This window comes from Setaria italica, chromosome I (genome assembly GCF_000263155.2).
Source record: "Setaria italica strain Yugu1 chromosome I, Setaria_italica_v2.0, whole genome shotgun sequence".
Classification (NCBI taxonomy): Eukaryota; Viridiplantae; Streptophyta; class Magnoliopsida; order Poales; family Poaceae; genus Setaria; species Setaria italica.
The window spans coordinates 4,260,819-4,282,229 of record NC_028450.1 but is presented as its reverse complement, the minus strand read 5'-3'; the positions used below and the strand labels follow the sequence as shown (position 1 = coordinate 4,282,229).

The window sequence follows — 21,411 nt, the reverse complement described above, 5'->3', positions numbered from 1 at the left end:
CGCCAGATGATCTCGATGACTCGAACGAACCATTCACACACAACTCCGGCCCACATGACTCGAGTGAGTGGTGCTCGACGCCCCGCGCCGCGGGGGCAAAACCGTACTTGCCCCCTTTGCAAGCGCAGGGGGGGTAGGGTAATACTTGGCCGCCGCTGCGCTCCTCCACTCTCCTATCCCACCTCACTCCGTTTGTGCGGCCGCGTGGAGCTGCCTGCCGCGGCGCTGCGGCCGCGCTCCGATCCCGAGCGAGCGAGACACCCCCGCTCCCCCGCCGCGAGACCTCGCGCGGCTCCGACGCGATCGGCGCCGTCGAGCCACCCCGGACCCTCCCCTCGCGGTTCGTGCTCTCTGCTGCTCTGCTTCGCCTCGTCGTCACCGGATCGGGCGCCGCGGGGCCCTGGCTCACGCGTGCCGATCTGAGGGTCCAGGGCGTTCCGTGCGCGCTTGGGCTCTGGGGGTTTGGATGGGGATTGGAGGTTCTAGGGTTTAGGGCTGTACTTGCGGTAGGGTTTTGTGGGGTTTTCAGGGTTTGTGGCGCGGTGCATGGATCCTGATCTGCGATCGATGAGTGTGTTTGCCTCGTGTTACGAGCTCCGTCCGCTCGCTACGCGGCGCTTAGATCCCTGGCGTGGCGCCTGGATGTTGCTCTGCGTGATTGATCAAGTTAGTGTTGCCTGGCGCTAAGTGATGTAGACAGTAGACTGCGATGGAACAGACATGCAGAGCTTGAAACAAGCATTGCGAGATATAATTATGTTATTTGCACAAAGGTTGGGGGTGGCTGGATGGCTTTGGGTGTTCTTATTGCCTTTCATCCTTGTTGCTTGTCTTCTTGCAATGGGTTGTTGTAGAAGCTGGTTAGCTAGTGGAATTGTGTATTATCTGCACATCTCTGCTCCATGCTGCGAATTTCTGCTAGAAGACTGCAAAAGATATTGCATTTATGTACTGAAAGTAGGTTCTTGAAGTTGAAGCTATTGATTATGTAAACGCAGGCAGGTTTTAAGGCATATGGTGTCATTAAAGAGGGAAATCTGTGCTACTGTGATGCCAAATTTTCTTTTTGAGAAGGATGGTTACTGACAACTATTTACTGGGGTTCCTATATGTAATATTAAATTTTGGCCAGTGCAGCAATGCCATATTTACCACTTCCTTCACCAAATGCTTACTTTGTCCCAATCTTTCCATTTATTCAGTGTGGAGCTCCAGTTGGCTCAGGGATTGTGTCCATTCGAGAATATGGCTAGAAAGAGGAACCCAATTGTCTTTCTGGATGTATCCATAGGTGATGAACAGGATAGTGAAAGAATGATCTTTGAGGTATGTTTCTTGTTGCTATTTCTCTAATACATATTCAAGTGGCAGTGCATTAGTGCAACCGTGACTTTCAGCCTGGGCTAGGGTTATAGAGATCAGGAGCTGTAGCTGTGTCCTTTTATAGCAAGTCTAAAGATGGTATTTGCTTTCTTGATCTGTTGAATAGCATAAATTGCCTTTCCTTGCAGTTGTTTGCTGACGTTGCGCCCCTGACGTCTGAGAAATTCAGAGCTTTATGCACAGGTAACTTTTTTTGGTAAATTAATATAAATTCATCTGGTGGTTAGTGTTACTTGTAGATGATTATTTGTGATAGCTACTATAGGATAACATACTTAAGCGCTAGGAGCCTAGGAGCCATGTGTACATATTTTGTTATCTTGGGCATTAGGAAATATGAAATGTGATCATCTAACCAAGTTGTTTGGTTTGTATGGCAATTGGACATGTTGATCTAGATGCCATTTTGTAATGATTGTGGTCTCGCGAATGCATCCATAAAAAAATACTGAAGCTTTTGTTACCATGCTGTTCACACTATTAAATATTTGAAGTAACAATGCTATAAAGATTTTAGTAGTACCATAAATGTAGCAAATTCACAAAACTACTTACTCTTCCTAAATCATTAAAAATTCTCCATTGTTAAGCACTTGCTGCGAGTAACTACACTTTTTATTGCTAGCTTTAGAGCTTGCAATTTCGCTTGTTTCTCTAGATGTGGATCTTACCAGGGAGAGTCAGGTGTGCCAACACACCATCCGAACAGTCACAATAAGTACCGTCTCACAGAAAGAGGTTCTGGGATCTGTAATGTTCTGGTGCAAATTGTAATTCATTTACCTTTAGGCAGCTACAAGTGTATTTTCAAGTTCTAAGTGTAGTTTCTTTTAATTACTTTGGGGTGAGTTGTGAAATTTCACTCTTTCAAATATGTCTGGAACCATTTCTGCTTTTCTGATTTTGCTGCAACAATTTCAGTTGTCTAGAAAATGCATTGCCTATTTGGAAATTGGAAGCACAGATGTTGTACTTCATCTGATTTCAAATATAAGTCCATTAGAACATTGACAATGGTCTCTAATATGTCACTTTTTTTTGAAATACCCTAATATGTCACTTTGACTAGCAATATCTATAATACTATGTAATTTTAAATAAAAGGAGTTATGTATTATGGATTTATTTTTCATGATGAATCTAGTAGCACCTGTATTGAGATGTCAATCTATGTGAATTTTAGATATTGATGGTCAAAGCTGTAAAGAATTTGGCTTTGGACAAACCAAAATGGACTTGTATTTGTGGTTAGTGGAGGTAGTGAATAGCATCTTTCCAACATGGAAGAATAACATATTTTGTATGCTTTTATTACTGCTCTTACTAATGTTTATTTTAGTTATCTGCACAGAGCAATTATCACTGAAGTTATGGTGCTACTAGTCCCTTTTGTTGTCACTTGGCAGTCCTTATGATCTTTGTTGGTCTTGCTTAAAAGTAGTTTTTTACAATATTATTTAAATCTCAATTCTGTCATTTGCCATTCCATACTTCCGTGACTATGTTTGAATATTTCCGAAATCTGAGAACCTAATCTAACATTGCAGTGCGATGATTAACTAAAGTGAGTCTCTTTACACGTTACACATTACAAGTAGAACAAAATGCATAATACATCTTGGCTGATGTTTCTTCTTTGGCCGTTGTAATTTGGCAGACAGTTTCTGATATTATATTTTTGTTATAAAGGTAAAATTAGGATGTAAAGTGAAGATTTCGAACTTGGGTACAACAGTCGGCACAAACATACTCACATGCTATTATAACTTCAGCTGTATACTTCTTATCCCATATCTTGCATTCTAAACTCTAATGCTTATTTTAGCAACAAAAAATGCTAATATGTTATGAGTGGTTAATATACTAAAAACTTGACTGGCCGGGGAAACACCGCCCCCGCTGCATACAACTGAGAAGAAACCTCACCAAGCTGGCCGAGAAAACCCGAGCCCCGGTTTCACCCGATAGGGCTGCACCGTAACCTGGGCCAACCATGACCCATTGGGTTGGTGATCACTGCAACTACCCCTGGTAGGAGGGCCTAAACCAACCACAGGTGCCACAGGCCGGTGCCCTGCCACTATTTTTTTGGGTTGCCAGCAAGGGGACATTTTTGGTGCCACCTGGATTTGAACCCTGGTTGGTGTCTCCCTCAACTGGGGAGCTTACCATCACACTACAATAGTGTTGGCAGTGGTTAAAATACTAATATTCTTTGTGGCAATCGTCTGATAATGTAGTGGTTACCTTTCTTTTTGCTACACCCCACCTTGTGCAATTTGACCTTGCAGATTATATTCAAATTTGAGCATAAAATTAAGTCATCTCTAATTCTTAGCATTGTTGGTCTTGCTAATTAATGTTGCATGCTTTAGGTGAGCTGGGAAAGACTAAGAAGCCATTATGTTACAAGGGATCAACCTTCCACCGTGTCATCAAGGGTATCATGGCACAAGTTAGTTTTTTCTTCCTCTGTGTAATTTGTGTTCGTGCATTTTGCTTCAGTCTTTTATAAGGTACAATGTTTGTATTTCATGGTTAGAATTTGGTTAGCTTTGTCTTGTTCTGTTTTTAGTCAGTTTCCTGTTTCCTTTTTCATGATGTAGGATGCAAGACAGATGATATCGACTGCTTTTCATATCATATAGTATTTAAGGTTGTATGCATTTTTATTTATGTTAGCTATTCTAATAATTAGTGGAAAAACCAGTTAATGGTTTTCTTAATCTTATCTACTGATGGGTGCTTTATTTTTTCCAGGGAGGTGACTTAGCAAAACGAAGTGGTGAGTTTGCACAATTGGTTCTTTATTTTGCAATTTTGCAATTTTCTATTTCTTTTCCTTCTGAGAAAAAAAGTTGCAACTCGACTCCCCACATTCCATGGTCTTTCTCATTTTCTTGTGTTCTCTTATTGGAATAAATTTATGCTCTTATCTCACCTAAATTGCTTGCATGTGCATAACACTCCCTGTAAGTTGTGGTTACAGCCTGCTGATGCTCATCTTGATGGTGTTTGCTGTTATTTTTCTATCTTATCACAATGTACCTACATCTTGATTTTATGATATACTGTGCCATTCCTCTCTACTGTATAATATTCTTTATCATATACTCTTCTTCTGTAGAATATTACAGCAGTCCCAATTTTTTTCATGTCTAATCCTGGTATAATGGTCTTAATAACGGTTTCAAAATGTTCAAATTTGCTTAAGACTAATTTTGCTTCCATGTTTCATGATTTGTTCCTAGATCCTGCTGTATGCATCGCCATATAGGTTGCTTTATTTTTTATTTATTAATTTTACATGATGATGCATGTTGACTGTGTTTAGTTAGCGTTTCGGTTATACATTAGGTCTGTTTGTTAGATGTGATTCTACCTCGCACGCATAGGCACACCTTCCTGTTTTACATTTTGTCTGTGGAAATGACTATTATTTAACTGTATTTCAGGGTCTGGTGGAGAAAGCATATATAGTGGGAAATTTGCAGGTATAAATCATTTAACTTGGTGTGACATCCGTTATATTGGTGGATATTTTGACTAAAAATAACCTTACAACCTTTTGTGTAAGGATTTAGAGTGTTGGCTACGAGTTACCAGTCAAAATGTTGTTATTATACATGTATACTGAATGCATCAAAATTCTAAAAATATAGCACTCCCTCTGTTTCACTATGTTTGTCTATGGCCTTGGGTGAATACCTCTCACAATGTTTGTCCATCGAGGATATCATAACTGTAGCCGAATATTTCCATTCCATACCCTTGAGAGAGTTCTATTAGTTTTATTAGGTGCATGAATGGTCGTTTCACATTGAATTGTTCTTGGAAAACTCATACATCTATTAGCTCTAAGCAAGCAGTTTGTATTATTTGCATTTCAGATGAAGCTTGTGTCCTACGCCATGATGATCGTGGTCTGTTGACAACGGCAGATACTGGCTCCCAGTTCTGTATTACTTTCCAGCCTAATTCTCATCTTGACAGGTTTGTTCCGATCAATTCCAATTTGAATGACAGTGTGATTTAGCATTGTACAAAATAAATCTTTAGACCACATCAATTGAGCCATTAATCTTACATCTATATTGCCTCTTTGGAGCATACTTGTCCTTCATCTAAGCGCTGGTCATTTGTCTGTTGGACTGTTGTTTTCATTAGGGTGCCCCCCTCCTGCGCGAGGTTTTGGTTGCTTCAACTAGGGTTTTGAACACCCCTAGTGTTTAGTACCAAACTGTATTCATCGTTTCCCATCCTAACTAAAATTCTAAGCTGTAATAGTAAGTGATATATTGTTTCTTGAATAGAACATCATTTGCTTAATTATCTTTTTTTGTCAAGCATTGGAACTACAGAAGAATAGTTCTTTGTTACTTCTTTTACTTGTTGGCTTGTAGGGTATTTGGATCTCCATTGTTGCCTAATTCAAATTGAACAACCCTGCTTGTAGAAATGTAAGAAATTGGTAGTTTTGTATTGTATGTGTCATCCATTCAGTTTTACTTTCTGGAGTACCATTTGTATCTTTATTAGATTTGGGGTGGTGAATGGAATTATGCACTATGGCTGTGTGGAATTTTGCAGTGTGGAAATCTGTTTCCTGTTATATGAATGCCCTTTTTTTTTAAAAAAAATAGACTAGAAGTGAACCTGTCCGCTTGTTGCATGTAAGGAAGGAATGAAACTTAGTTTTGGTTTTCTTCTTTTGTTTTTTCATGTTGGAATGTAGCATGTTGTTTAGTTTATAGAAGCCTCTATAGTGTCTAGCACAAATTCATTTATGAATTCCATGGTTTTCTGACTTATTATGGTTTTGGTGATAATATGATATTCTACTGTGTTCCAGAAAACACACTGTTTTTGGCAAGCTTGTCATTGGAAATGATGTGTTGAAGAGGATCGAACAAGTTGATGTGGATGCACCTGATTCGACTCCCGTTGTTCCAGTTAGGATAGTAGATTGTGGGGAGCTCACTGACCGCAAACATGGTAATTCACTAATTCTCATCAATTGGTAGAAATTTTGCTGCAAATGTTGATCATTTTAAGGATTTTATCATGCCTATTTTGCATGTAGGTAAGGTAGGCCGCCAGTATCTTTACCTTTTTAACATCATTTTGATGTGATTATGGTCATACAGATCAAAAGAGGGCTGCCAAATCAAAGTTGTTGAAGGATATATCTTCCGATGAGGAAAGTGATGAAGGACAACACAAGGGACGTCGTAAAAAGTCTTCAAAAAGGAAAAGGAAGAAGAGGAGATATTCTTATTCGGAATCAGATAGCTCTTCTGAGTCAGAGACTGAATCATCGGATTCTGAGAGCGATTCTGATACTTACTCCAGTGACTCATCTGATGTCAGCAGCTCAAGTGATGACAGACGAAGGCGCAGAAAGAGACACACAAAGAAAAATAAACACAAGCGTTCAAGAAGAAAGCGCGACCATAGGCGTGAGAGAAGGCGGAGGAAGCGTGATAGGAAATCAAAACACAAGTCAAAAAGGTATGTGCTAACATTGTCAAATTGAACATTTCAGACCTTTGATTTGTAACATGTGTTCTTTCTTTAACAGGATGTTAGAGAGTGGCAGTGAAGCTGAAAGTGAGAGTGATAGCAGCTCTGAGGATGCTAGAAGCAAGCGACACCGTCGTGGGCGGAAGTCCAAGGCATCATCTCAAGTTTCTGGTAATTTCTATTCTTTTCGCCTAAATATTCTTTACACCTATGCATGTTGATGTTGCTTCTATATTTCACTAAGAGTAAAATGAAGTGGTTCCTTAACTTCTTTTCATTTCTCAGTTAGGTACTTAGGTTTATGAACTCAGTCTTGGTAACATGCCCATAAACTTAGACTATGTACCCACATCAGGCAATCCTTTGTAATGTAAGATTAGGGTGGCATCACTCATCAGTAATGAGCTGTATAGGTGCAACATAATAGTTCTTCTCCATTGTATTTCAAGAAACCGATAGAATGATTTCATAAAGTAATGAAAGGGTAGAAATCTCCATGGAGATCTCAAATTGTAAATTAATGCAATTTCTGGCATGCGGGGCACAAGTTTAGTTTGTATTTGAGACTATGTGTTATCTATGATTTGTTTGGATGTCATATCGATACGGTTGACTGTTTGCGCCCCTTCACAAATACTTCACATTTGGCACATGATCTGGTCAATGTTTTCATACTGGCTATCAATAGCTTATAAAATACTCCCTCCGTCCCAAATTGGTCGTTTTGGCATTTCTTGGTTCATAGCTTTTGCTATGCATCTGGATATACACCATGTCTACATACATAGTAAAAACTAAAAACTATGAATCTAGAAATGCCAAAACGACTTACAATTTGGGATGGAGGGAGTACATAGTTTGGAAAATGAGAATCATATGCGTAAATTTGTCTTAAAATAGACTTCCACAATCTCAAAATTTTGCTGGATTTTTAAATATATTTTAGTGAAAAAAAATGGCCAAAGGCAGACCGTGTCATGTCCAAACATCAAGTATTCTGAGTGTTGGAGTCGGCTTTAGATCATGGCTGCATCTGTATAGTTATTCCATTACCTGTATGGCATGATGATGATGTAGCATCTGTACTGAACTAACTGGCCATCTAATCAAACCCACTGTTCAAGAAGCAGCCCATGGTAGCTGCATCTGTGCAGAAAGGGATTTATAATCCTTGCTAGGTTTGTGTGGCATATGTTTGGTTTAACTCTTAATCATTATCTACACTTCTCTTTTCAGCGGAAAATCTTGCTGCAGTTGCTGTTTTGAAGGAAGCCACATCAACTCAACAAATGAGTGGAATGCCAAGGAGTCCGGCACAAGAAGACAACTCCCCCCTGCAAAATGGGGAGATCCATAATAATGGCGTTAATGAATCAAAAACTGAAAGGAATGCAGCTACCATGCCTGTTCTAACTGGCAATCGAAGCAAATCTAGGTTTCCTATACTTCTTCACACATCAATCATTCTTTGTGCTTACTGCTTCTGCAAGCGGTGTTTCATCTGACATTGATAATCAGGAGCCAGAGCATGAGTGCTAATCACTCAATGAGCAAGAGTATGAGTATCAGTCCAAGGAGAAGCCCGATCAAAAGGTCAATTACAACCCCGAAGAGATCAGCTAGCAGGAGCCCTGTTCACCATAGTCGCAGTAGAAGTCCTGTCCGTGCTCCCAAAAGAAGTAAAACCAGGAGTCCAGCTAGACAGCGGAGCATCAGCAGGAGCCCTGCTAGAAGAAGCCCCAGCAAGAGCTCACCCAGAGAGGCAAGCAGAAGCCCGACTCCCCGCATAAGCAGGAGTCCTGTTAAAGCTCAAAGAAGAAGCATTAGCAGGAGCTCAGCTAGGTCCATGCAACGAAGAACTCCAAGCAGGAGCCCGGAGAGGACTCATATACGTAAAAGTGTCAGCCCAAGCCCACCTGTGGAGAAGAGAAGAAGCATTACCCGGACCTCTTCAAGATCTCCATTGCGAAGTGTTAGCCGGAGCCCTGTTAGGTTTTCAAGGAGCCCACATAGGCCTGCCAGGAGAAGCCCGATGAGAAGTCCCCGAAGGAATATACGTAGAAGCCTGAGCAGGAGCCCTGTGAGAATACCTAGAAGAAGTGTGAGCAGAAGCCCTGTAAGAGGTGGTCGATCTCGCAGGAACACTAGCAGAAGTCCCAGTCCACCTCGCAGGGCAATATCACCACCACCAAACAATGGGAGGAGCCCATCCAGGACTGGCTCTCCTGATGGGTCTCCAAAACGCATAAGGAGGGGACGTGGTTTTACTCAGCGGTACTCATTTGCAAGACAATATCGCTCACCTTCTGCTGATCGCTCGCATCGCTATGGTGGAAGAAGTGACCGTGACAGGTAATTTAATCAAAGTTTGAGCTTTTGCTTCATTTATGCTGGATTTTTCAATTATTTTTTTCTCCTTCTGTAGATACATGGGTTACCGGGGTTCCCGCCATAGGTCACCTCCTCGACGATATAGAAGCCCACCCAGAGGCAGACCATCATCACCAAGGTAAATGAACTGGTGTTATATGTGATAATTTAACAACTGGTCTTTTTTTTTATGGATATCAAGCTTCTGGTATTATTTGTGATGCACACATCATTGAACCAAATTCTGAACAAGTGCTAGTTTTATGTGGATATTTAACTTAAATGTATGACACGCATGATCGAATCAAATTTTATTTCAAGGTATTTCTGAGTTGGTTCCATGTCATGATTTCTTTTATTTTACCACTTGAGGCATAGTAGGTACAGGAGGAGGAGCCGAAGCACCTCACGCAGCCCTGTCCACAGAGAGCGACGAAGGGGAGGTGGCTACAGCAGAAGCCCTGTACGGAGTCGTTCGCCCCCTGCCGGGAAACCAAGGTCACGCGGTGAGCGTGCACGGTCAGTCTCCAGGAGCCGCCTGTCCGGGTCACGATCAAGGTCTCCACCACCAGCACATGATCGGTCCCCACCAGATTCCCCGTCTCCTAAGCGTGCAAGTGATGAGAAGTCTCGGTCCCCGTCTCCATCCCAGTCCCGTTCGGTGTCTGCAAGCCCAAGTCCTGGAGGCAAGAAAGGCCTGGTTTCCTACGGAGATGGCTCCCCAGATTCTGCTGGGAAGTAGGGGGCAGTGAAATGTTTTTACTACCTTTTGGCATTGGCTGTTGATCGATCCATCGGCACTTTATGTTAAAATTAAGTTGCTACTGGTAGTCGGTAGAGAAGCCGTTTTGATACTTGAGGAGCCCCTGGTGGTGTTATGGCTGTAGAGTGTTGCATATGTTGTTTGGGATGATGATCTTGGATGCGGTTCAGTTGTCTTCAGACAAATAATCTGTGCCTAGCATATGTTTTTGTAGAACATGTTGCACGGTTTCTATTCGTCGGTGGAATCAAATGAGAATCATAATAATATCTTGTTCTTGGATGCCATTATTCCTTTTGCATTTCCCCGGATGTTCTTTAGACAAATACCGACTGTTTTTTATGTAACGTGTGCTTGTATACTTGTGTTTTGTCTTGTGGAGCCGAGCTGTTTTCAGTGTGTTACCTTGCATTGCCTAAATCTGGTGCATGGATACAGCTTGCAACGCATTAATTTTGCGGTTTTGGGAAGGTGAATGTTCTAGTACGCTGGCTTTGTTTTCCCTCTTGTCTGCCGCACTCTGGCCTAGCAGTCCAAGTAGCCGCACCGGATCCCGTGTGGCACGACTGGAACGGCCAAAAGGAAACCGACGTGGCCAGTCCCCGCGCCACTCGCTACGGTTACCTCCCTTGTTCAAACCTCCGCCGCCCAGTCGCCCATCAACGGCCGGCGCCCTCTCTCCACTCCGACGCCGGCAAAATTCCCCAATTCTGACTTTCCGAGCGTCCCAACGCCCAACCAGGCAATAGCACCCGCCGCGATGGAGGCCGCAACCGCCGCGACGGCGGCGGCGATGGTGTGGTTCCGGAAGGGGCTGCGCGTGCACGACAACCCGGCGCTCGACGCGGCCCGCCGCGGGGCCGGGCGGTTGTACCCGGTGTTCGTGCTCGACCCGCGGTACCTCCGCCCGGACCCCGCCGCGGCGTCCCCGGGCTCCGCGCGCGCCGGGGTCGCCCGCGTCCGCTTCCTCCTCGAGAGCCTCGGCGACCTCGACGCCCGCCTCCGCCGCCTCGGCTCCCGCCTCCTCCTCCTCCGCGCCCGCGACGACGTCGCCGACGCCGTCTGCGCCGCCCTCAAGGACGTAAGCATCCGCCCATCTCCACCGCGACCGATGCAAATTTAACGGATTTTCTCTTCGTCCATCGGGTACATCGCACATACTTACAATTGCATCGCAGTGGAACATCGGCAAGCTGTGCTTCGAGTCCGACACTGAGCCGTACGCGCTGGTCCGCGACAAGAAAGTCACGGTGAGTCTCATCTGCTCATGATCGCTTATCTCGAGTAGTTTTCTTACAAGTTCTTATCCGATGAAGATTTTTTTTTCGTGTAGGATTTTGCGATGGCTTCGGGGATCGAGGTGTTCACGCCAGTCAGCCACACCCTCTTCGACCCAGCAGAAATCATAAACAAGGTACTCGTGCTCGAACACTCTTACTCTTAGTATACACTCGTTAGCGGGTACCAGACTACCAGTGAAGTCAGGGCCAAATGTTTGGAGTTCACCGCTTACCTGATTTTTGTTTTGCCCATTTGCAGAACGGTGGTCGGCCGCCTTTGACGTACCAATCGTTCATCGCCATTGCTGGGGAACCACCTGAGCCTCTTATGGAGGAGTACTCTGAACTCCCACCGGTTGGAGACACGGGAGAGTATGAGTTGTTGCCCGTGCCCACAGTGGAGGAGCTTGGGTATGGGGATATCAGCCAGGTACGAGCGGAGTCAAGATTGGTCCAAAGAAGTAGTGTTTCAGTTGCTGCTCGATGGGGCTTGAACTGCTGGATGGCCATTTGCAGGAGGAGATTCCGCCATTCCGAGGAGGTGAGACAGAAGCTCTGAGGAGAATGAAAGAATCACTTGAAAATAAGGTGGGGTGCTTCTGGAATGGCATATCCTGATTCAATTCATCCATTGGTTTTTGTTAGCTGTTTGTACAATTGATCTCTTTTTTTAAAGTTTGTACAATTGATCTCTCTGTGATTTTCTTTTGTTTCTGTAGGAATGGGTTGCCAAGTTTGAGAAACCTAAGGGTGACCCATCTGCCTTCCTCAAACCTGCAACAACTGTTTTGTCACCATATCTCAAGGTGAGTTTTGTCACTGACCCGGTGCAGGTAGTTGTTCTTCCCCATTTATCTTAGATTGCAGTGTTGAGACGGATTGTCATGTTGCAGTTTGGCTGCCTGTCGTCCAGATATTTTTACCACTGCATTCAGGATGTCTACAGGAGTGTCAGAAATTATACAAAACCACCTGTTTCATTGACAGGCCAGGTGATTTGTAATTGCATTTATTGGGCTTGAAGGAAAAATCAGGCTGCACGACTTATTATAAGGTGGATCTGAGTGCATGACTCTTGTTCTTGTAACAGTTGCTGTGGCGAGACTTCTTCTACACAGTGTCTTTTGGGACTCCTAATTTTGATCAGATGAAAGGAAACAAAATATGCAAGCAGGTTTGCTTCCTTCGAACCATATCCTATACACTGATGCCATTTCACGAGCATAGTTGTAACTTAATCCCATTTAGTTTAGATTCCATGGAGTGAGAATGAGGAGCTATTTGTTGCATGGAGAGACAGCCGGACAGGGTATCCATGGATTGATGCTATCATGATTCAGGTTCTCTCTAGTGAACTTCGCAAGAATAGGGCACTTTGCTCCTTGTTCTGTTTTCTGTTACTTTAATTGCAGCACACATAACTACCAGAGTATGTGTTTATGTGATAATGTTCTTTTCGTGTACTGTCTGCTAGCTGAGGAAGTGGGGCTGGATGCATCACCTTGCACGCCATTCAGTTGCTTGTTTCCTGACGCGTGGTGATCTGGTATTATATATGAAACTTGCTTCGGATAAGAAACTCTGCTGGGAATTCTATGCCTAGTTTGGTCCCTTTTCTTTTTGCGTAGTTTTACTTAAACCTTCTTGATAGAACATACATGTTTGTAATTTAAAATTTGGTCTTTTGGCAACTTTGTAATTTTTCTAAAGGAAACAGGAAGTCCATGAGAATTGGCCATTTTGCTACATTAATCTCTTCAATTAGAAAATATGGGTTTTGGATTGTTTTGATGAGCCATTCATTGGAGTATTGTGCTGGTGGAATCTTAAAACCATTTAGTTGCATAACAAATTTTTATAAGGACATTGACATTTTTTAAAGATTTGTGGACAATGACATTACGTACCTAAAGTAATTTTCAAAGCCTAATTCCAATCTACCTGGTGTTTCTCATGACGAACTTCTTAACTTTCCGTTTAAAGTTTATCCACTGGGAGAAAGGTCGTGATGTCTTTGAAAGGCTACTGATTGACTCTGACTGGGCCATTAACAATGGCAATTGGCTGTGGTTGTCTTGCTCATCCTTCTTCTATCAGGTTAGACAACGCATATCCTTCAGATGGCATTGGTTATGGACATTTTTGTTCAGCCTAATAGTTTGCTTACTTTACTTCAATCTTATAAAACAGTACCACAGAATTTACTCCCCCATTACATTTGGAAAGAAGTATGATCCTAATGGGAACTACATCAGACATTTCATTCCAGCGCTGAAAGGTACTTCTGAAGTCAGAACTCCGTTTTTGCTTTATTTGCTGGATTTTACTATTGGGTGGGTAAAATCTTTGGTCGGACATATCCTGAAACTTTAGGCCAAATCCATTTTTGGATCACTTTTTTCGGGGTTAATCTGACCGGAAGAAAGCATTTTTTTGGACAAAGAGAACTAAACATTTTTCTTTTGCACAATGCTATATTCTATTAATTTAGACATGCCGAGGGAGTACATTTACGAGCCTTGGACTGCTCCCCTTAGCATCCAGAAGAAAGCCAAATGTATTATTGGCAAAGACTACCCGAAACCAGGTAAAAGGAACACTATCTGAAGACGTAGTTAGAAATAATTAATGCACCTTTGAACACTCTTTTGGTTTTACAGTGGTTGATCATGAGACTGCAAGCAAAGAGTGCAGAAAGAGGATGGGAGAAGCTTATGCGTCGAGTCGCCTTGATTCCAACCCTTCAAGAGGGAAACCCTCAAACATGTCACGGAGAAAAAAGTCTCACGGTGACCAAGGTGCCTCTAACTCGTCAATTGCCAAGCTAATGAAGAGGAGTCGAGCTGAGTGATGCGCAGATCCCCTCCTGTGACAACATTACAAAATTAAGCTGTGACAACGAACGACTGCCTGCAGCAGTCATCTGTAGCATCCTGATGAAGTAGTTTAACTGAAAGGAAATGACTTGCGATCCTTTCTGAATTGTAGTATCTATACCAACAATGAACGAAGAGATTTATAACATGTATTTTTTAGAGGAAGAGAGATCTCTAACAGAGTCTGGTAGGAAAAACAAAAAATTTGGGGGGTGGAGTTGGAAGGAGGGGTGGGCCGAGACCAACGCTGCCCCACGTAAAGCAGGCTCCACGGCAGGAGCCCAGCCAGCTGCGTGGGAGGGGCCCATTAGTTTCGGGTGACCGTCATCGAAATGGGCCACAAGAGAGCCCACTACTAGTCTAACCCGGGCCGCGCTTTTAACAACGTCTGCTCAGGCCCATCTTTGCCCTCCTACCAACCCCGAATGGTGGGCCGCGACGCGCTTATTTGAGGCTGGTTCGCTGAGAGTAGGACAACGATACGGTACTAATGTCGTTGTCATACGCGTGTACGTGTACTGTATGTATAGTAGCCTCCACGCGACGATCGACAGATGGGCTAAAATCCCAGCCCAATTGCACGCCAGGCCCAAATTCCACTGCGAGAAGAGAGACCGAAACGGAACGATTCCGTGCGCCTCGCGCTCGTACCAGCGACGAACTGAGGCAATGTGTGGTTACGACAAAAAAAAAAAAACCCGAAAACGCATCGCGAAAGGCCGGTTTCTTGAACGTACCAAAACGATTCGGGACTAAAATACCAGGACGATACGCCAGCTCAGACAGAGCGTGCAATGGAATCACTGCCCCAAGGAAAAAGCTAAGGAGCATCGGGTCGCACCAATGCGCGAGCGCGCGACCTGCAGGGCCTGTAGTCCGGCGGTTGGGAGATGGACCATCACCCACGAGAATCTTTTTAAATTTTACTTCTATAAAATGCGATAATTTTCTCATGAATTGTTCATTTTTAATTCTGATCGCACCACCGTATTTTTTTACGATAAGATCTATAAAACAAGACCCATGTTACATATGTTTTGGAATAGTTTTTATAATCTAGCAATTTATATTGAAAGTACAGTAGCTACTTATGTATTACGTGCGTGACAACTTATGTATAAACCTCTCAACATAATATGAGATAAATTGCTTAAAATATTTTTTATCCTCCATTATATTGTCTCTCTATGAACTATCTACATAAGTAAACACATTGTCTCTATACATACTATTCTTTGCACATGAGTTGTTACACAATCTTTGTATAAATTGATACATTTGTTTCTATATAAATTCATTACTAAACTAGTAGACATATAATAGAAGTTGGTACATAATAATTGTACAAGTTTTATACGTTACCTCTACATAAGGTATATCGTTGTCTACTAATCTGTACATAAATTTGATACAATCGTACATAAGTACTACTCACAATCAACATAACTTTATAGCCGCATAAAATAATTTTAAAACATATCATATATGGATCTTGTTTTGTTGATCTCATTTCAAAGAACACAATGATGCAAATGGATTTAGAAACGGACACTTGATGAAAGAGTAATGGTCATTTAAAAAAAAATTATACGTGGCTGGATAAGTTTGGTGTTTGAGATGCTGAAGTGGCTTTAAGTGATGTCCATTCCTCCTCTTCGCCTGAATAAAGTTAAAGAAGCTTGGTAGTGGCAACCCTGCCACTGTTACCTTGGTTTCACTAGTAAGCACGATGAGGCTGGGAGTAGAAACGAGATCATCCGGTCGATACATCCTACGACCCCAGCTGAGTGCCATCCACAGCTTACGATGAGGATGTATGCGTAATATTAAACAACAATAAATATGCTACACGAAGAAAATATTAGGTCCTATTTGGATAGACTAAAAGTGCATGACTAAAGTTTAATTCTAAATGTGATAATGGGTTAAACATGGACTAATTACTAACTAATTTCGACTAATGAGATCTAACCACCAATTAGCAACTATCTTTACAATTAGTTTACCAATTAGTTCATATTTAATCCTCACTGATCAATGCCAAATTTTAGATGCAAACAGGACCTTACACAACTCATTCGGACATTGCATCACTATATATTTTTTCATTAAATATGCTATATACTCCCTCCTATCAAGATACCTCTAAGTGCATGCCGCATTGAGTCTAAATCAACAAAGAATTCTAACTAAAGGGGGTATGTTGAAGTGTGTACGACATGTAATAATGGAAGCACCATGGTGTCCAGGTGGCCGGAGGTGGACGTCAGGATTCTTCGCCTAACTGTACTCACTCCAGGCAACATTGAGGCTTACAATTCTCTTACTTTTTTTTTGCTAAGATTCTCTTATTCCGGCTTCTTCAGCTTGATTTCTATCGTTTCCACACAACTTCGAGGCAGCGCACAGATAGCGAGGAGGCAAGTGACAATGCCATGGAGGAAGGATCCTGGTACCGAATGAGGAGGTGGCGGAGGCGTACCTTTGCTGGTGGAGAATTTTTTTTTATTTTTAACCCTTTTTTTTCTTTATTTTTAAAAATAATCTCAGCGGGGGTTTATTTGCGCGGCCTAACCCTTTTGGCCGCGCCAGACCGCCTGGCGCGGCAGGAACATGCTGCCGCGCCACATGCACTGGCGCGGCAGCCCCCTGCCACGCTGGCGCGGCGAGCCGCGGCGCCAGGCGGGCGGTGACGTGGGCGGGCTTTTGCCGCACCAGCCCGCCTGGCGCGGCAGGGCCAACACTTAGGCCGCGCGCCGGCTCCCTTCCTCCTCCCTCCCTCCTTTCTTCCTCCTCCAGAAACCCCCGAGCCCGAAGCTCCAGCGCCGCCCCCCGCCGCCCCACCCCCAAATCCACCCAAAATCCGGCGTTTTCGGTGGGGGAAAGTAGTGGGAATCGATCCCTGCTTCGTGTGGAAGGTATTCCCCTACTTATTCTCGTGTTTTACCGTTGCATTTGGTAGATCGGAGGATGTTTAGGTGACTTAGGGTTAGGTTAGTGATTTGAAATTTCAATGAAATGCAATGGTGTTTTGTGTTAGATGATACGTAGTTCATACGCAATTGAGTCTCTGCCCGCGATATTGACGTGTAGAACTTATTGATTTAAGGATATATTCATTGAATCGTATAGTGCAATGTATATGTGTATTTTTTTTTGCAATTTGTCCAATATATGTAATGTGTGTAGTTGATATGTCGAATATGTGCAATGTGTAGTGTATATGACATGGTGAAATGTTTGTATTTTGTAGATGGATCGTTTAGTTCGATTTTTTCATGGTGGTGTTGTGAAACAAAATGGGGAGTTAGAGAATATGAATGAGTCAATTGAAATATTTGATGGTCCTCCAAGTTTTAGTGATTTAGTTGACCGTGTAATGACGAAGTATGGATGTAGAGTGGATGAGATAAGTTTGAGAGGTCGTTTTGATTGTGGGAAAGCTAGAGCTCATTATGTTCTCATGAAATTAGCATCCGATGCGAATTGGAAGCACTATAAGGATGTTGTGCACGAAGCTAATGTTGCATGTTTGGAGGTTATAGTCGAAATTGTTCGTATGCCTGGCCCAAATGTTGTCATGAGGGAGGAAGTGACGGTAGTGAACCATAATGGTACCCAGGAGTCAGAAATGTTGCATCACGTGTTAGGTGAAACAGAACGTGATTTTGACTTGGCTATTGCCAATGATGATTTTCCCAATAACATTTTTGAGAGGGATGAAGCAAATATAGATGTTGATAATATCTCTATGGGTTCCGAAGATTGTGAATTGGAGGAAGATGGGGTAGTAGGTGAGGAGGTAGAGGAGGAATCACTATTTGAGAGTGGTGGGCATGAATATGAGAACGTCGGGGTAGAAAATGAAGAGGATGGACTGCAATTTGACACTGCAACCGTACATGATGTAGAAGGCATTCGTCGTATGGACGATTGTTTTTCTTACACCCAGTGTGAGTTGCGGATGTTAAAAGAACGTGATGTCGAACTGCCATCCGTTACCAATGATAAGGACATAAGTATGGTTCACAAAGCAATATGTGAATCTAGTATGGTGAATGCCGAAGGGACGTCCATTGGTGAGAGTCCAGTGATTAAGAAGGGGATGAAGTTCAATAGTCTTGAGGAGCTGAAGTTTTTCTTGGCTGACTACGCGGTGAGGTTACATAGACCTTTTACCGTAGTTCACTCTGACAAGAACTTAAGATACAATGTGATGTGCAAGCAAGGATGCCATTGGCGTGTATGGTCTCGGCTAATATCAAGCACCGGACAATGGAGAATTTCAAATGTTGTGCAACCGCATACTTGTCGGTCGTCACAGCTGAAGCGAGAGCATTTACAGTGCACAGCAAAGTACCTTGGACGGCGTATCCTAGGCATTATCCGTAAAGACAGCGAGACATCGGTGTCATCACTCGTGGAGTCCATCTTCATCTTTAGTGGGTACCGTGTAAAGTATTCGAAGGCTTGGCGGGCGAAGCAACACGCTGTTGCTCTGCTTTGGGGCGACTGGAAGGAGTTGTACGGCATGGTTCCTAGGGTACTCTCAGCTATAACCTACTACAATCCCGGAGTTAAATGGTGGATCGACTCATGTGGTATGATGGTTCCTGACAATGGAGTGTTGAAGCATATACTGCAAAGGGTATTTTGGTGCTTCCCTCAATGTAGTGAGGCATTTCAACATTGCCGTCTTGTGATACTGGTGGACGGTACATTCTTGACTGGCAAGTACAAGGGTACATTAATGATGGCAGTTGCTGTAGATCCAGAACAACAGATTGTGCCTCTTGCTTTTGCCTTGGTCGAGAGTGAGAATAATGAGAGTTGGTCATGGTTTATGAAACTTGTTCGGGTAAATGTTCTTGGAACTTCACGGATAGTGTGTATGATATCAGATAGGCATCATGGGCTTCTAAATTGTGCAAAGGACCACATTGATGGTTTTCCACCGCTTGTGCATAGGTGGTGCATGAGGCACTTTGCTGCCAACATGTCGCGTCGGCAGAAGAGCAATCGTGTGATTGGAAAATTGAAATTATTATGCACGGTTCATACAGAGAGAGAATTTCGTGAGAAGTTAGAAGATTTAGTGAAGGACTTGAACGACGACGCAAAAGAATGGTTGAAGGGTGAAATGGGGGACAAGGATAAATGGGCGCAGGCTTTCGATGAGGGAGGGATGCGGTGGGGTATTATGACCACGAACTTCTCGAAATCACTCAACGGAGTTTTCAAAGGCATCCGAAGTAGGCCCGTCGCTGGAATTATTGAATACACATTCGAAAAATGCATCGCCTACTTTGTGAACCGATGGGGAAAGGCGCGTGAAATGTTAGATCAAGGCTATAGAATTGGGCAAGTTGCAGATAATTATTTATCAGAGGCTGAGCTTAGATCCGTGCACCACTTAGCAGAACCGTACGGGCCAGAAAGGATGGTGTATTCTATCAGAAGTTACGGTTCGACTAACATTGGGGGTGAGAGTCATGGAGGCCGACACTATAGAGTGGATCTGCACGAAGTTTCGTGCACCTGCAATGTTCCTCAATTGTTGCACCTTCCATGTTCACACTTCATTACAGCTTGCAAGGCAAGAGGTCTTAACTTTGAAAGCCCCATGTACATGTCACCGTTGTACTCTAGGGAGCACACCATCAAAATTTGGGAATCAAGCTTTCAACCTTACCTAGATCCGTCACAATGGCCGGCATATGAAGGGGTAGGGTACGTGCCTAACCCAGTTTAATGAGAAATAAAGTAGGAAGGCGGCAGAAGAAGCGTTTCACAGGCGAGATGGACGTGTCGGAAGGGAGGCTTTTTGCAGATTATGATACTGGTGATTTTGATATTGAAAAGTCGGAAAATCGTTGCTCCAAGTGCCACAAGATCATCAGGAATTGCACATGCCGCAGTAGAAAATCAAAAGGCACTAAATCTAGACCGAGCAGTAATAGGTCGGGTAATTCGAACAATTGGGTATGCGTGTTGCCTATCATATTTTCCGTACATTATCATATTTTCCGTACTTATCATGTAATGAAGTTTTTTACTAACGATCATTTATGTTGTTTTTTTAGGATGGCGGCCCCGGGGTACCCTCTTCTTGAGGCTGCTTACGACTTGCACCACCGTGCCCACCACCTCGCGGACATGAATGAGGTATAACAATGGTTGCTATTTTTTGCTGATGAATGCATACCTTAGGATGAGAATTGCAAGATTTTCGTATGAAATGTTCTTATAAATTAATTAAGGATGTGCCTATCGTTACTATTCGCTTGTGTAGAGTGTAAACAATTTCATACTGAAAATGTCATTTGTATCATATTTGTGTTACTTACCACTTTAGAAGCCCGTTATTCACAATTAGATTGACTTCTCATTTTGGTAATAATCTTATAATGTTTTGCAGAATTTGACACCACTGAGGGCTAGGGTGCACTCACCACTTAGGTGGGATGAGCGGTACGCCCAGTACCTGCAGAGAGCAGGTTTCTTGGATATCGCTGTTCAGGTCGTGGGGGGTCTCCCTCCAATGGACGGACCACTGTTGACCGCTATGGTCGACAGATGGCGTCCGGAGACTCACACGTTCCACATGCCCTTCGGAGAAATGACCATCACAATGCAGGATGCGGCTATGATACTCGGCCTTCCACTGCATGGGCTGCCAGTGACAGGTATTATCCAGAATGAGAATTGGCGTGATATGGTCGAGATGCATATTGGGATTAGGCCGCCAGAGCCAGAGGGCGGAGATAGCTCGAAGAAGACGTCCGGTGTTAGCTCGGCATGGTTGAGGGAACACTTCGAGGTGTGTCCTCTGGGAGCAAATGACGAGGTCGTGCAGCGCTTTGCTCAAGTGTGGCTATGGCACTTTGTCAGTACATTTCTCCTTCCAGATGCAGCTGGGAACACAGTATCGTGGATGGTTCTCCCCATTCTAGGTCAAGTTTGGGAAAACATAGCCACTTACAGTTGGGGCTCAGCGGCTCTTGCCTGGCGGTACAGACAGTTATGTGAGGCTTGCCGGCGCACAGCGAGAGATTCTAATGTTGGAGGGTGCACTTATATGCTCCAGATATGGATTTGGGAGCGAATGCCCGTGGGTCGACCTTCCCGCCTCCGTGTCGATGTAAGTCACAATGGCTAATTCCTTTTTCTACGTTAATGTTCGAAAAACTATTGTATCATATGACCAATTGGACTT

General features: G+C 43.4%; 2 protein-coding genes across 3 annotated transcripts; both read left to right on the top strand.

Moving 5' to 3' along the window:
- The first annotated feature begins 163 nt into the window (after nt 1-163).
- Nucleotides 164-10,329, top strand: LOC101757732 (peptidyl-prolyl cis-trans isomerase CYP95). Of its 2 annotated transcripts, none has more exons than XM_004951460.4 (14): nt 164-340; nt 1,203-1,326; nt 1,512-1,566; nt 3,759-3,838; nt 4,144-4,168; nt 4,839-4,877; nt 5,274-5,376; nt 6,236-6,378; nt 6,531-6,894; nt 6,965-7,077; nt 8,143-8,341; nt 8,425-9,258; nt 9,332-9,415; nt 9,658-10,329. In XM_004951460.4, exons 2-14 carry the CDS (start codon nt 1,246-1,248, stop codon nt 10,016-10,018), a joined length of 2,481 nt encoding a protein of 826 aa, XP_004951517.1. In that variant the 5' UTR covers nt 164-340; nt 1,203-1,245; the 3' UTR covers nt 10,019-10,329. The 2 variants fall into 2 exon arrangements, with proteins under 2 accessions (XP_004951517.1, XP_012704052.1); XM_012848598.3 differs by lacking the exon at nt 164-340 and adding an exon at nt 3,990-4,039 and having other exon boundaries at nt 1,221-1,326; nt 9,649-10,329.
- Nucleotides 10,330-10,698: 369 nt separating this feature from the next.
- On the top strand, nt 10,699-14,364 carry LOC101756787 ((6-4)DNA photolyase). Its single transcript, XM_004951458.2, has 14 exons — nt 10,699-11,120; nt 11,218-11,289; nt 11,373-11,453; nt 11,579-11,749; nt 11,836-11,907; nt 12,039-12,125; nt 12,213-12,311; nt 12,410-12,493; nt 12,573-12,659; nt 12,794-12,865; nt 13,303-13,416; nt 13,510-13,597; nt 13,811-13,906; nt 13,980-14,364. The coding sequence occupies exons 1-14, from the start codon at nt 10,800-10,802 to the stop codon at nt 14,168-14,170; spliced, it is 1,635 nt and encodes a 544-aa protein (XP_004951515.1). The 5' UTR covers nt 10,699-10,799; the 3' UTR covers nt 14,171-14,364.
- The last annotated feature ends 7,047 nt before the right edge of the window (nt 14,365-21,411 follow it).

Coding starts and splice junctions, on each gene's coding strand:
- LOC101757732 (XM_004951460.4), top strand. CDS start 1,246: ATGGCTAGAAAGAGGAACCCAATTGTCTTTCTGGATGTATCCATAGGT. Junction 4,878..5,273: donor ATATAGTGGGAAATTTGCAG/GTATAAATCATT, acceptor TTTGCATTTCAG/ATGAAGCTTGTGTCCTACGC. Junction 7,078..8,142: donor GGCATCATCTCAAGTTTCTG/GTAATTTCTATT, acceptor TTCTCTTTTCAG/CGGAAAATCTTGCTGCAGTT.
- LOC101756787 (XM_004951458.2), top strand. CDS start 10,800: ATGGAGGCCGCAACCGCCGCGACGGCGGCGGCGATGGTGTGGTTCCGG. Junction 12,494..12,572: donor GAAACAAAATATGCAAGCAG/GTTTGCTTCCTT, acceptor CATTTAGTTTAG/ATTCCATGGAGTGAGAATGA. Junction 13,598..13,810: donor TTTCATTCCAGCGCTGAAAG/GTACTTCTGAAG, acceptor CTATTAATTTAG/ACATGCCGAGGGAGTACATT.